Source organism: Amaranthus tricolor, chromosome 5 (genome assembly GCF_026212465.1).
Source record: "Amaranthus tricolor cultivar Red isolate AtriRed21 chromosome 5, ASM2621246v1, whole genome shotgun sequence".
Taxonomy (NCBI): Eukaryota; Viridiplantae; Streptophyta; class Magnoliopsida; order Caryophyllales; family Amaranthaceae; genus Amaranthus; species Amaranthus tricolor.
The window spans coordinates 28267299-28281780 of record NC_080051.1 but is presented as its reverse complement, the minus strand read 5'-3'; the positions used below and the strand labels follow the sequence as shown (position 1 = coordinate 28281780).

The following is a 14482-nucleotide window of genomic DNA, read 5'->3' as shown; positions in this document are numbered from 1 at the left end:
TTCTTTAAATTTGACCCATGACGCCCTAGTAAGAAGGATCGAATGCATCATAGTAGAGAGCAAGAGAAGCCGAGGAAGATCAAGCAGAACGTGGGAGGAACAGATTAAAAGTGACCTGCACGAACTCCATCTCTCTAAGGATCTGACCAAGGATAGAGCCAGTTGGCGGCGCCTTATCTACGTCTTAAATTACTAGACATGTCTCTCTTAACCACCGTTTGATTCCGTTCTTTGCCTATACTTATTGTTCTTTACCACCTCTCTTACCATTATTGTTTTTTTTAGTTATTTATATGTACTCTATTTGTTGTGTAGATTTAGTTAGTTGATTAAGATTCATGGTTAACGTGGATGTAAGTTGCAGGTTTCTTACTCTTTGAAGACTCTTTTTGAGCCGAGGGACTCTTTGACCGCACTCTCTTACATGGGTATGAGCTGCCGTCTATCTTCCCTCTTCAGACCCTGACCATAGTTGTCTATGAGCGGGATACACTGGCCACTGGGTATGCTGATGACGATGAGAGATAGTTAGTGAGGGTTTTTAGTAAAAGACTGATAGTCAGTAATTGGCTGATAGTAGTTGATTGGAGTGATTGATTTGAACATCTAATTTTATGATAATAAAAACAACTTGTTTAAAAATAGTTTATTTATAAAAATAAATTGTTCTATGAAGCAAGTAATTTATCAAATATTAATAATTTAGTATTAGAAGATTTGACCATCTTATCATCAGTTTGTGCCAAAATAAACTAAAATAATTCAATATTTTATTTTACTGAATATCCTCAATAATTATTTCCTACTATAACTAAATAATAATAACAATTACATCTTAGTGGTACTAAATGGTGGTAATGAAAATTATCTATAGTGTAACATTTCATCAAAAGTTCCATGTTATGCTCATGGTAATGAAACTTTGATAAAAAAAAAAATTTTTTATTTACAAATTTTCATTACCACATAATACCACATCTCTCAATGAAAATATATTAGAATAAAACTCATGAAGATATAAGATGATTGAAGTTGAGAGATTTTTCAATCAGAATTACACTAATTTTCATTCTTATTACCATCTTTTAATACCACTTACAAACAAACCCTTTGAGTATTTTATCGATCTATATTATTTGGAGCAAAAATAAAAAATAAAAAGCGTAGAAATAAAGCCAAAAAAGTAAATGGAATGACATTCCACTTGCGAGTTGCGAGCTATAGCATCAAGAATGAAGATACCCACTTTAATATATTTCTACTACTTTTACTCCTCGTTTCTTCTCTTTGAAGCTCTCTCTCTCTCTCCTCTTTCCTCTCAAGTTCTTGAGAGGTCAAACTCCAAAACCTTGAAATTCAAATCTGGAAATTGTAGAATGCACCATCAAAATCTATACCAATCTACTTCTCTTCCATCTTCTCAGGTCAACTTTGATCCATTTTATTATGTTTTGTTTTTTTAAAACTGTTTTTATATGCTGTGAATGATGGATTTTAGGGTTTTTCTTATTTTGATTTAGTGTATGTTTTCTGTGGTTTTCTTCTTGTGTTTTACTTCTTTAGTATATGATTTGTACAATTTTTACATTAGATTTTATTACCAACACTCAGGATTCTTACTGATTCTCGTTGGCGTCTTGGCGTTGCAACTGTGAGATTTTTGACTGGTATTCATATTGATTTCGTTTTGTTATTGTGTGTTTTTGCATCTTTTTTACTGCATCAATCTTGATTTTTTCATGCTGTTATATGCTTTTTAGGGTTTCACGAAGCAAGTGCATTAATTGTCAGCTACAGATGATTTGTTTAAAGTTTTAACTGATGATATTTAATTTCAAGAGTACTAATCTAGCTTCGAATTCCCCTAAATGAGCTGTAGTTTTGCTTTTTAATGGGTTCTTTTGCTTGAGCTTTTCCGTTTTTGATTGTCCTATGTACCGCTACTGAAATCTGTGTTATTGCTGTAGTACTTGCTCAGTGTCACATATTCTGATTCAAAACTTGATATGTTTTTTGAAATGTTTGAATTGGCTTTTTGATATATGGAGAATGCCACATAATGCTCTCTTATTTACTTTAATAATTTTACTTGCTAAGTTCCACTTTGTATACACTTGTATATAGGGGTGTAAGTTTGGTTTTTGGGTTGGTTTCAAGACAAAACCAAATCACACCGAAATAAATTCTGTCAACAAATTCCAATTCCAAATCCAAATTGAATTTTAACAAAACCAAATTGAACCATACCAAAATTACTCATGCCACACTGCATTTGACCGAACACCGAAAATTTTCATAACCAAAGAAAATTGAAAATAACTTATAAACTATAAAAAACTAAAAATACATACATAATCATTATTCTGCAAAAACCTAAATGCACAACATTCATGAAAATGACATACAATTGAATATCTAAAAATGAAAAACAAAAACATGAAAAAAATACAAGAATTTTCCAGATTATTCCACTGAGAATTGGTTTCCTTCAATACCCTGAATTGCAAATTTTTTAAAAAAAGTTAGTACATATCTAAAGCACAAAATTCTAACTCAAAATCATAACATATAAATCATTAATTGAAGAGCGAAAAAAATAAAGTAGTAATATAAAGAAAATAAAGTGATAGATGATGACAAATTATTACTTGAACGAGATGTTGATGAAGAGTAATGAAGATGACAAATGTTGAAGTACACAGATAAAGACATTTTTCAGGAAAGAGAAACTTTAAGAGGAAGGAGGGAGGCATGATTTGGGGAAACGAATTAGGTTTAGACTTTCACTACTATTTGAGTGTTGTACAAATGGGCTTTTATTAGTCTAATTTTTTTGGGTCTAAAACTGAATTCCATATCCTTTAGTTACTAATTTTGGTGTGCTGTTCGATTTATTCGGTTTTACTTGTGTAAAATCAAATCCAAATTGAAAATTTTCGGTTTTCAAAATGTGAATCCAAATCCAAATTGGAAAAAGAAATTCAAACCAAATTTCTTGTTCGGTTTGGTTTGATTTGGTTTTCGGTTTTAAACCAAATAACTTTCACCCCTACTTGTATATGCATGTTTTTTTTACTGAACATCTTGCTTTACTGATGCAATGTGAATGAAGCTAAGGTTTTTCTTTTTCTCCAACAAAAGTCATTAAGCATAGAGTATCCAATTATCATCAAACATATGAACTAAAATGAATCGATGTAGGAGATCATCGATAACAGTGTTGTGTTTTAGAAATAGAAAATTTCTGTGTGAATCATGTATGTTTTGCCACCTGTTTTGAGTTTTGTTCTTAGAAATCTATCAATAAGTTTTTCAAAAATAAAAATGGAGTTTGTTTTTCTGAAGGTTTGAATTACGTATACTAGTATAGAAATCCGTACAATGCATGACTATTAGTATTAAAATATAGAATATTATGATTTTTAAACAATGATATAATTGTATATTATCTTTATCAAGTTCAAATTTATATTACACGTTAAAAATTTATAATCAATATAATTATAACAAATTAATAATATTCATATATTTTCACTTCCCTTTAAAGTATACAACTACGTCTCCATCCCTTGAATTTGTGGCAAAGAGAAATTGAGTGCTTTTAAAAAAATGTGGATATTTGATGATAATTAAAAAGAAAATAAATTGTGTGAAAGAAATTAAAAGAGACTTAACATATATGGATGATGAAAATGATGCTATATTAGAGTTCAAATAACGCATTTCAAACTCTAATATTACCAAGATCGAGGGTATGAGCTTTTATGGTGAACAAATTACGCTTTCAATGAAAATAATGTTTGTAGGAGATAATAATGCAATAAAAATGACACAAAGATTTAACGAGGTTCACCTAGTTAAGGCTACGTCCTTCGGTGTGTAGTATCTCACTTATATTATCACAAAGGAGTTCAAAGAACTCTCAAATGGAGAATTTAAATAGAGAAGAGGGCTTGTGTTTAGGCTTAGGGTGTTTTTGTGGATGTTTTCTATGGGCATATGAGCTCCCTATTTATAGGGGTGATTACATTAATGACTATTGCCTATTTAATACAAGAGATTAACTCCATAATAAACAGCTCCAAAGAACACCAAGAGTCAAAAAACCGAATCCAATGCTCGATCAAGGCAATGCTTCATTACTTGGATGCCTCATACAAGAATTTTCACCTTTTTGTCTTCTCATTAACTATCATTTATAATGCCAACTTAATATCTATGTTTAAGACACCTATCAATATACTCATAACTTAATGCATTGAACACACTGTTAAACACCACCATAAACTTCCCTCTTAATATGCATTCTCAATGCTCACACTTTAACACATTAATCCACCGATGAGGTTTCATCTCTATGCACACACTTAATGCATAAAATTGATTTGGTGCACTCAAGTCACCAATTACACTAATAGATGTGATAAGAAGAATATTATGGACCATTATCTAAAAATAAAAATAATTAAAATGAGTGATACAACAAATAATGCTAAATACTTGGGATGAAAGGAATATATTTTTTTACCATCTTTCCACCCTTTTATTGATTAGAACAAAATATATACTTGAGACTAAGTATGTAGGACATGAAGTACTTTATAATACTTCTAAAAAACACAAAAAAATAGATAATCAAAAGTATACAAATATTAATTTATACAACCCACAATTTATCTCTGTCAAAGTAATATTTTTTAAAATTTTAATGTCTTATTTTTTAAGTAAAATATTAAAGATGTATATATAAAGTTACAAACAATCTGTTATTTTATAATATCTTACTTTTTATGTTTTATATCAAGATGTATATACAAACAATCAATAGTAAAAATTTAATAATATGTAATAAAATAAAATCAACTTTGCCTTATTTAGTTCAATAAATATAGCAATTAACCAATTTGATTATTCCATTTGGCTAAACTTTATGAGGGTGTCACATGGAATTTTCCAATCCTTTTAGTTAATTGTATGATTTTAATTTTTTTTAACAGGAACGTTTATTTGCGGTCAGCAGTTTAAAGTTATCGTGTGAAACAAGTAGTGATGATTGCTGTCATCTAAATCTACATTAAAAAACATGATTGTGCAATTAAAATTGAAAGGTGTGAAAGTAGATTAAGGTGATTGAATATAAATAATAAAACTACACCTCCAAGTTGCCATATTAATTTCATATAAATGAGTAGTTTATTAAGTTCTAGAAATGCTAATGCTTACCTAGAAGCAATTTTCTTTGAGTGCCATACCTTCTTTTATGCATCATGCATTGTGATCTCGAAGTTCATATACTTCCTCTGCGTTTTACTATTTGAACGGAAGTTTGAGAATTGGCCTAACTTCCCCCTTTTTTTTCTGTGTGCCTTTGAGAAATGATGCAATTACTTAATGATTGAAAATTTATTTTAAGAATGTTGCCATATTGTATGTACTTGTTCGTCGGTTTATGTGTAATTTATAAATACATCATGGTATTTTAGCTCACAATGCTTGTATATTGGATTCACAGGTTGCGATGGAATCCAGAAACCCTAGAAATGCTGGTTCTAGTAGCTCTAGAGGTTCTGGATCTTTTTTTGTTGAAGGTGAGAAATTTCAAATTCGTTATTTGTTGGATACACAATGTTTATGTACTGGAAATTGGATGCACATGTTTGGGATTGTTTCATCACCCTGACAAGTTTATTTGGCTGTGTAAAATCATAGTGCTCACTGTGACACTACCTAGTCTTTAGATTGTGCAAAATGACTTATTATGTCATCTAGGAAACTACTTTTATGATATCTTATTAATGCATAACTGTGCACTGTAGGAGGATTTCCCGAACTTGATCCACCATCTCAACCTTGCCAAAACTATATTTCGATTGCAATTTTAGAGTTTCGACAACAGTTTAGGCTAAGCATATCTAAATGTGCTATTTTGTCTGAAAGAAGATTTATATAAGAATTAAGACTGTAAATGAAATATTTATGTTGCTCATGATATACTTCCTGGAATTTTCGGTACAATACATTTGCCCTATCTTATCAAAGCTTTGTTATTGTCGCTCATAAATAATGTTTAGATAGATCTACTTGGCTAAGGTATGTTTCAATCTCCCCATCTATATTTGCCTTATCCAAGATGACCTCGGTACACACATGAGACATATCCTGACTCCTTACTACACATTAGGGACTAGGATGTCAACAAGACGAGGTGTGTTTGAGTTAGGTTATGTTTAGAATCATTGGAGTTCAAACTTGAGTTGAGCATAACCGAATTTAAAATGCTTTTCAAGCTAAGTTGTTTAACTTTTGGTATGTTCAAGCTCCACTGATTTAAATTAGAGTTTGAGCTATGATCGAGTTGATCAAGCATGAGTACAATTTAAATGAGTTGATTGAGGAGCTTTTAATTCGTGATTTTATTTTTTTCAATTGCATACATCCTGATAAGATCTCAATATTTTTTTATGTGTGTTTATCCCATCAATTGTTTCATTCGGTGCTACTTCTATTTCACATGTAATAAATATATGATTCAATTATATCCATGATAATTATTGTCTTAGAAAGTCTAAATTTTTATCTTTCTAAGATTAAGATAATCTATAAAAACATTAAAAATATAGAAATACAAATTGTTTATAAGCATATATGAGCCCAACTTGAGTTTCTTGATACCCTTGTTACTGCTTGTTATAGCATTGGTGATCGAAGATATACATTTCTTTGATAAACAATGCCAAAGCCTCAATCCGAAAAGAGTGCGATGCTCTATGGCATTGTTGTTAAAGGGGTGTGACTAGGTTTTACCTCAACCTCCTCTTTTATCCCGAACTAGGACCAACTACATTATCAGCAAAGTAACTACATTTTTTGATGATGCAGGTAATTCACTTTTTGATGCTTCTCAATATGAATTTTTCGGTAAAAAGGCTGTTGAAGAGGTTGAGTTAGGAGGCCTAGAAAATGATCAAGATAACCAATCTCTAGTTCCAGATGAATATCAATTGTTTAATAAAGATGAGGTATAGTTGAGTGCACTTGTACTATTGTTTTTGTTCATCTGTATGAATTTGATGTATGTTCATTTATTTGTTTCATCTATCTCCTTCTGTCTAAATATGTCGTTGATTTTGAAGAGAATGGAAGGCTTTTTAATTGTCTCACTATTATTTTCTCGTCAAATATTCAATTCAAAATATGGAACCCTAATGCTTTTAGAACCATTTTGAAAATTTTCTTTATTTAGAAGTAGGGCATTGGCATAAAAATGAATAATTCCATAATTATTTGATTATGTCATAGCTGTGTAGATCATTGAACAAAGGTTTGTTCTTGGATGAGCTTCCTTCAATTTAGTACCCTTTAAGTGTGCATACTAAAAGCTCTCATCATGTTGTGAAACCTCTGTAGTCTTGGTTCTCATATGTAGTACATATAAATTTTTGTTAAGCATATTATTGCTTTTATGGAATCTTTGTACGCATTTGCCAACTACTTATAGATCTTTGACCCAACCATTGTAATAAAAGAGTAATAAAACATAACAATTAAACCTTCGCCATCATAATTAATCATTGTGACCAAAGCCTAAAAGTTAAATCTGTGGCATCTCCTTCCATGTGAATATTTTAAGCATTTTAGATTAAATTTTCGCACAAAGTAGAAAAAATGGGTCATGGTGTCGTCGATGTCGAAGATAAAATGAGGGAAACCATTTATGTTGGTTTGATCATGTACAACATCGACAAATTCAAATATGAGAACAGTGGAAGGTTTGAACTTTGAGATGTTGGTCCTAATTAATAGAATTGAAGAATGCAATGTAAAATTATGATTTGAGATAAAAATAAATGGAAGAAAAACATATGTGGAGGATTATTAAAATCGATCTTCTTAGTTGTAGCTATGTACATTAAATTTGATTCAGATAAAAAATGCATCAAAAATTGACGCAAAATGCGATCGACATTTGATAGATCATGAGCTAAATATTAACTCGGTTCTAAAGATAACCCAACCTGATAAACTGAAAATGGTCCAAACATGATTCTAATTTTGTCAATTGTTTGAGTTCTACATAATTATTTTTGAGAGGCCCCCTATAATTTTTGGTGAATTTTATTGTATTTTCGTTGAAACGTTGAAAGCTATGTATTGGTCAGTGGTAATAAGAAGAATCAGCTCTAAGACATTTAATAATAAGAAAAACAATTTAAATCCTTGACTTGGTTATTCGATCCAAACCCCAAACTCTTCAAAGTTACATGACCTAAAAAATGACGTGGACAAAATAATCCGACGACCAATTTTGCAAGTTGAGGTCTGCTCGAAATATAATCTTTGTTACCATTTTTGTTTTGTTCTTTTAGCTAGCCACATTTTTTATAACCAAGGGTTTTGGTATTCTGGTGGGATTGGGAATGTTGGAATTATTTATGATTGTAACAAACATGAATAATGTAAAAAGGTAGAATGCAAAATCAGCAAAAAAAGTGCATTATGAGTGCAACTCTTTATCTCTTTTGGTATTAAGACTTTGACATTGTTGTTGTTGTCTTGTTGATGTGCGCAACTTCATGAACGCCTCAACTAAATAGCCTAGTTTTCGTAGCGATAAGGTGCGCAGCCCTCAATTATATGTAATTTCCTGGGGGATCCACTTAATAAAATCGTTGCAGCACGGTTCCTCCCTTGCCCTTGGCCTTTTGTGGATATTGTTTGCTTAAGGTAATGACATGGGCCCACATAACTTGTGTTCATGCATTATTGAAACAATATCCGTTTCAACTTTCAAAATCTACTCGTTGTATATTAATGTTCTCCCTTGCTGCCATTTTCTGAGCTTTCTAGAGGTTTTTTGGGATTTAGACACCGTTTCCATATAGTTTTCACTCGTTTGCAAGAATAGTTTATTAAGGAAAACAATAATTCTTATATCCTTATTGAGTTCAATAAATTAAACTCTATTTTTGAAAAATATTATTGAGTTCGTGTACATTTAATTTAGTAAAGTAGTTGATGATTTTTGTCATCCAGGGTCAATAAGAAAAAACTCCTTCTTTTCACAAGGATAATATTGCATACATCCAACCTAAAACCTCGCTTAGTGGTTGTTGCTTAATGTCATTGAGTAATGAACTGTTAATATTTGAATTTGTGTATCTGGTTCATAAATTAATTATTTTTCTGACAAATTCTCCATAAAATAGGTGATTCCCTTGATTCAGATTTATGGACCCAATTTTAGGCTCCAACATTGCCAAATCATTTTAAATATATGGAAACTAGGCATTTGAAATATCATCATAAAACCTTGTTTGATACTCCTTTGTTTCTGTTTTGTTTTCTGATAAATTATTAATGCTCTTCTTTTTAATATCATTGGACTATTATTTGTCACTTGAAAATCAACAAGAAAATTACCAATGCCCTAAACTGTTAATTTTATAATATATTGATACATGTAAAAGATGACTAAAATAACAGCTATACCAAAACTATATTGTTTTTTTCTTGGACAAGATCTAGGGCACCCCCTGGTTTAGTGCTTTGGTGTCTGTTATGCCTTAAATAAAAATTTTCTTTTGGTGGTGCCACAAAGTAGTGATTATGGTTTTGCCTTGTCCATATTGATGTGGTATGAATCACGTATAGAGATTTAAGGTGATTTTGCATCGTAAGTTTTCTGTTTGACTGGTCCTTCTGAGATATGCTACATCTATTGTTTCAATATCGTAAAGAGGTGTTGATTATAGTTTCAGTGTAGACAATGGTCCTAGATGCAAATATCAGTGAATTTGATTTATAAACATCAGTTGATAAATTTTCTAGTTGCATATAAGTTCAAATTCTGCGTGCCTTCTGTTATACACACAATGTCAACAGGCTTTTTGTCAGCTACTTGTATGATTTTTTCGTGTTCTGGTTACCATGGTGCTGTAAATTCAATCTTTGAGTTGTTCAAAACTTTTCCATCCAATTAATGTCACTTTTCCTGTGGGACATTTAGGATCAATTTTACTGTAATATGCTATTTGAACTATGCTGGCATTTAACTCCAGCTATTCTGATTTGTTTACTTCATATAATGCATTCTTTCAGGGGCCAGATGCTGGTTTAGGATCTTTGTCTGATGTGGATGATCTGGAAACTACATTCTCAAAGGTAAACTTCCATGAGATGCTTATTCAATTTCGCTTTTAACATATTGCAAATGAACACTGCTTACTTCTTGTTCCTTATCACTTAAGGAATGCTGTATCTACTGAATGATACATGCTGAAAGCTGTAGCTTCCCTTTTAAAATTTTAAGGAAATATGCTGCTAGGGACTCCTTGATCCAAGCACTGTTTCCAATAAGTTGTCACCGAATTTTGATGTCATTATTACCCACAAAAAAAAGAGAAAAACTTGTATGGAATTGTGTGTTCCTCTGAAAAATGTAATGTATTCTATGAAATTAAGAAAATGTTTTACTTCTAAGCAATAGAGTCTAGTTTTTTCTGTTATCATATTTGGAAATGATTAAGGTGTGAATCTTGATTCTGTTATCTTTGCCTCTGAAAAACCTATGTCTATAGTCAATCTTGGTTATGTTGATCATGAATGAAAGAAGGTTATTTTGTTCTAAGGCGTTGCTTGTTCTTCCCCTGATGTCTATAGTCAATCTTTCATCAATGGTGTCTTTTATAGTTGATTTTGAGTAAATTGGTTTCTGACATATTTATGGGCTCTCAAATAATTGTTTCTAGTAGCTTGGTACTGGATAGTGTGTATTGTGTTGGAGAGCTAAGTGTAATTTGTGCTCAATTGCTCTCTTCTTGATTTTGAAACACTTCTGACTTGCATTGTTGCCGAACCTAAATGTATTTCTTTTTTCTCAGTCCCAGGATATAGTATTTTCCTTTTGTTGCCTTCCCAAATTTGTTCCAACAATTCTACATTGCTTGGACCCACTTATTGTTTATTTCTTTTTAGTTTGCAACTACGGACACCATAAAATAAATCAAGTTAGAGAGATAGATACAAAATGGGGCTAGTAGAGAGATAAAGAAGAAAATTTCAGATTGCAATTTAGAACACAGGAAAAAAATAATAAAGCAACTCCGATAAATATACCCAGAATAGAATTGTTGCAACTAATATGAAAATTGTCAAGCGTAGAAGTGTTTCTACTAAGAAGAAACATTGGTTTTACTTCTTACTTTAATTTGACCTACCTCATTTATCGCCTTACTCCCAAAGTCTCTATGTCTTTGGCCTACATGAAGACTTCATACTACCTATTGCTGAAATATGCCCACTCTCCTTTTGTAAGTAAGAGAACAAGTAGTAATCACAAGATTTTTCATCTAAAAAATTTTTCCATCTCAAATGTTTGAACTAATTCGAGCAAAGAGAGAATGCATAATGAGTCTTTGCATTTCTTTTTTGTATCAGTTTGTGCAGATTTTCATGTCATTTTAATATTTTATTAGTGTTGCTACTATGTATTTGCTTACAACTTTTGTTTTCTTTGTCTATTAACTACCTAACAACAAAATTATTTTGTCAACAGCTGAACAGAGCTGTGAGTGGACCGAAGAATCCTGGGGTTATTGGTGATAGAGGCTCTGGATCCCTGTCAAGAGAAAGTAAGTCTAATTCATATAATTTCGACAAAATAATTCAGCTCAAGAAAATATTTTCAGTGCATTTACTTGTTAATTATGATTTTCTCTTTATAAAATTTTAGCTACCAAATGAATTTGTTTGCAAGTTAACTTAAACTTATTTTTTCCAGAATCTCAAGTCTAATCAACAATATCCCATCTTTTCAGGTTCATCTGCTGCAGACTGGTCGAGAGATGCCTGGTTGGACCATGGTATGTTGGATGTGGACAATGCTCGGGAAAGTAATAGGTGGTCATCTCAGCCTCAGTTTGTGTCCAATCATCCTGGCGAATATAACAAGCCTTTGTATAGAGCATTGTCTTACCCAGAGCAGCAAGTTCAGCAACTGCAGCAGCAACAGTATCTTCAGCAACACTTCTCGAACGAATCTATGTCAAGTCCCCAATCATCCTTTACCTCTTTCCCTCCTCCAGGAGGCAGAGCTCACCAGCCTTTGTCTCATCGTCATTCACTTCCTCTAAATATTCCATCTGATCCAACTCTTTTAGCACCAAATCTGTCTCTAATGTCTGATTCTGGTCTCCACTTATCTGGGATATCTAGTTCCCATGGATTACGATTTGGGGGAAGCATGTCTAATCTAACATCTGGTCCTGGAATAAGTAATCAGCCACGTAGTCATTGGAGTTACCATGCTGGTTTATTACATGGTGATAGTTCTAGTTTTCTCCATAATGTATTGCAGCAGCAATTTTCTAATCAGAGCAGCATGCTTAGTAGTTCACCGTTGGTTTCTCCACGGCGAGGTTTACAGCCAGGATTACATCATTCACTGCCATCAGTTGCACAATTGTCTTTGTTGCAGTCTCAGCTGATTGGAGGCCATGGCCATCCATCTTTACATACACAGCTTTTTAATAAGTATGACAGATCGTATGCTATAGCTGAGACAAGGGATCTAAGGCCTAAATCAATGCGTGGTAAACATCATCGATTAAGCCAGCAAACTTCTGAGTCTGCTAGCCAGAGGAGTGATTGCATCCAGTTCAGATCTAAATATATGACTGCCGAGGAGATTGATAGTATACTGAAGATGCAACATACTTCTCACAGCAATGACCCTTATGTTGATGATTATTACCATCAAGCTTGTGTTGCCAAAAGATCTTCAGGTACAAGGTTGAAACAGCATTTTGCTCCACTTCATTTGCGTGATCTACCTTCTCGTACACGTAATAGTAGTTCAGATCAGCATGGTCATCAGTCCTTCGATACCTTGAGAAGGATGGCCTTGTCATCTATTCGTAGGCCTCGACCGCTTTTTGAAATTGAACCCTTAACCTCAGGAGGTAGTGATGGTAGCACTAAATGCAGATCACTGGAACAAGAACCAATGTTTGCTGCTAGAATTACTGTTGAGGATGCTTTTACTCTTCTTCTTGATGTAGATGATATTGACCGTTTTTTACAATTTAGTTCACCACAAGATGGTGGGTCTCAGCTTAGGCGGAAACGTCAGGTCCTTCTTGAAGCTTTAGCTTCATCCCTTCAGCTTGTCGATCCTCTTGGAAGTGGGGGGCATAATGTTGGTCCTGAGGATGATATTGTGTTCATGCGGCTTGTTTCCCTTCCTAAGGGATTGAAGCTTCTGGGGAAGTGCCTTGAGCTTATCATAGTTAGCCCTGGTTCAGCAAGTGAGCTGGCTCGAATTGTCTGTATGTCTGTTTTCCGCCATTTAAGGTTTTTGTTTGGTGCTCCTCCAGCCGACTCTGGAGCTGGTGTAGATACTGTACATCTAGCCCATGTAGTTTCAACTTGTGTTAGCGGAATGGATCTACGTGGTGTGAGCTCTTGTCTGGCTGCTGTTGTTTGTTCTTCAGAACAGCCGCCGCTTCGCCCTCTTGGAAGTCCTGCAGGAGATTTTGCTTCTGTAATCTTGAAGAATCTGCTTGAAAGAGCCACTTTACTGATCAACACTAATCCTCCAGTCCCTGGCCGCAGTACTATTCCTCATTACAATTTCTGGAAAGCTTCCTTTGCATCATTCTTCACCCTGCTTACCAATTATTGTGTTGGTAAGTATGACACAATTATGCAGTCCTTCTTGAATCAAGCTCAGTCTAGTTCTGAGTTTTCAAGCTTGGAAACAACAAGGGCTGTTCGCAGGGAAATGCCAGTGGAACTTCTACGTGCAAGTCTTCCTCACACCGATGAGCACCAGCGGCGGATGTTGATGGATTTTGCACATCATTCTATTCCCTTCCCCGTCACTGAATTCAATCTTCGTGAAGAAAACAAGGGCTGGATAACGTCAGAATCTATTAGAAGTTAGAAGACATGATTGATCAAGAAATGAGACAGCGACATGAAAAAGAGGACTAACGTTCATGATTCAGATTGGTGCTGTCTGCTCATGCTGTGAATAGCTTCGTAATTGAGTGCCATCCAGGTTTTGTTTGGATGGTGTACTTGTTAGTTGTAAGTTCGAAATGTACGGAATCACAATTAATGCCTATTTGAACGAACGAGTGTTCTGATTGTGTATAACTCAAAAAAAAAGTTCAGAATTGTGATGATTCCTGTTGTGCAGGGCCTAGTTTTTGAAGCCCTGTTGGAACCTTTAGGAGTTAGGACAGAACTAGCCGCTTAGGGTTCAAATTGTACAGTTGTAACCATTTCATAGATTGATCGCCTATGTTGCTATTTTCTGAAAGAAAGGGCCAGTGTACTTGCTCAAAACTCTAAACTGTCTTGCTAATACTTTGAACTTAGATTACCTTTTTTTTTTTTTTTTTTTTTTAATTCCTTACGGTAGTCATCCAACTATGTGATCATTTTTGTTCTTCATAATATTTGAATTATTTTGATTTTT

The 14482-nt window shown here is 33.3% G+C and overlaps 1 protein-coding gene across 3 annotated transcripts; it reads left to right on the top strand.

The window, feature by feature from the left end:
- Positions 1–1215: 1215 nt before the first annotated feature.
- LOC130812923 (protein PAT1 homolog 2-like) lies at positions 1216–14482 on the top strand. 3 transcript variants are annotated; one of them, XM_057678571.1, is made up of 7 exons: positions 1218–1424; positions 1612–1651; positions 5513–5588; positions 6880–7019; positions 10099–10161; positions 11555–11630; positions 11817–14461. In XM_057678571.1, the coding sequence occupies exons 3-7, from the start codon at positions 5519–5521 to the stop codon at positions 13940–13942; spliced, it is 2475 nt and encodes an 824-aa protein (XP_057534554.1). In that variant the 5' UTR covers positions 1218–1424; positions 1612–1651; positions 5513–5518; the 3' UTR covers positions 13943–14461. The 3 variants fall into 3 exon arrangements, with proteins under 3 accessions (XP_057534552.1, XP_057534554.1, XP_057534553.1); XM_057678570.1 differs by having other exon boundaries at positions 1612–1667; XM_057678569.1 differs by lacking the exon at positions 1612–1651 and having other exon boundaries at positions 1216–1424; positions 11817–14482.

Coding starts and splice junctions, on each gene's coding strand:
- LOC130812923 (XM_057678569.1), top strand. CDS start 1,233: ATGAAGATACCCACTTTAATATATTTCTACTACTTTTACTCCTCGTTT. Junction 1,425..5,512: donor CTTCTCTTCCATCTTCTCAG/GTCAACTTTGAT, acceptor TTGGATTCACAG/GTTGCGATGGAATCCAGAAA. Junction 10,162..11,554: donor TGGAAACTACATTCTCAAAG/GTAAACTTCCAT, acceptor TTTTGTCAACAG/CTGAACAGAGCTGTGAGTGG.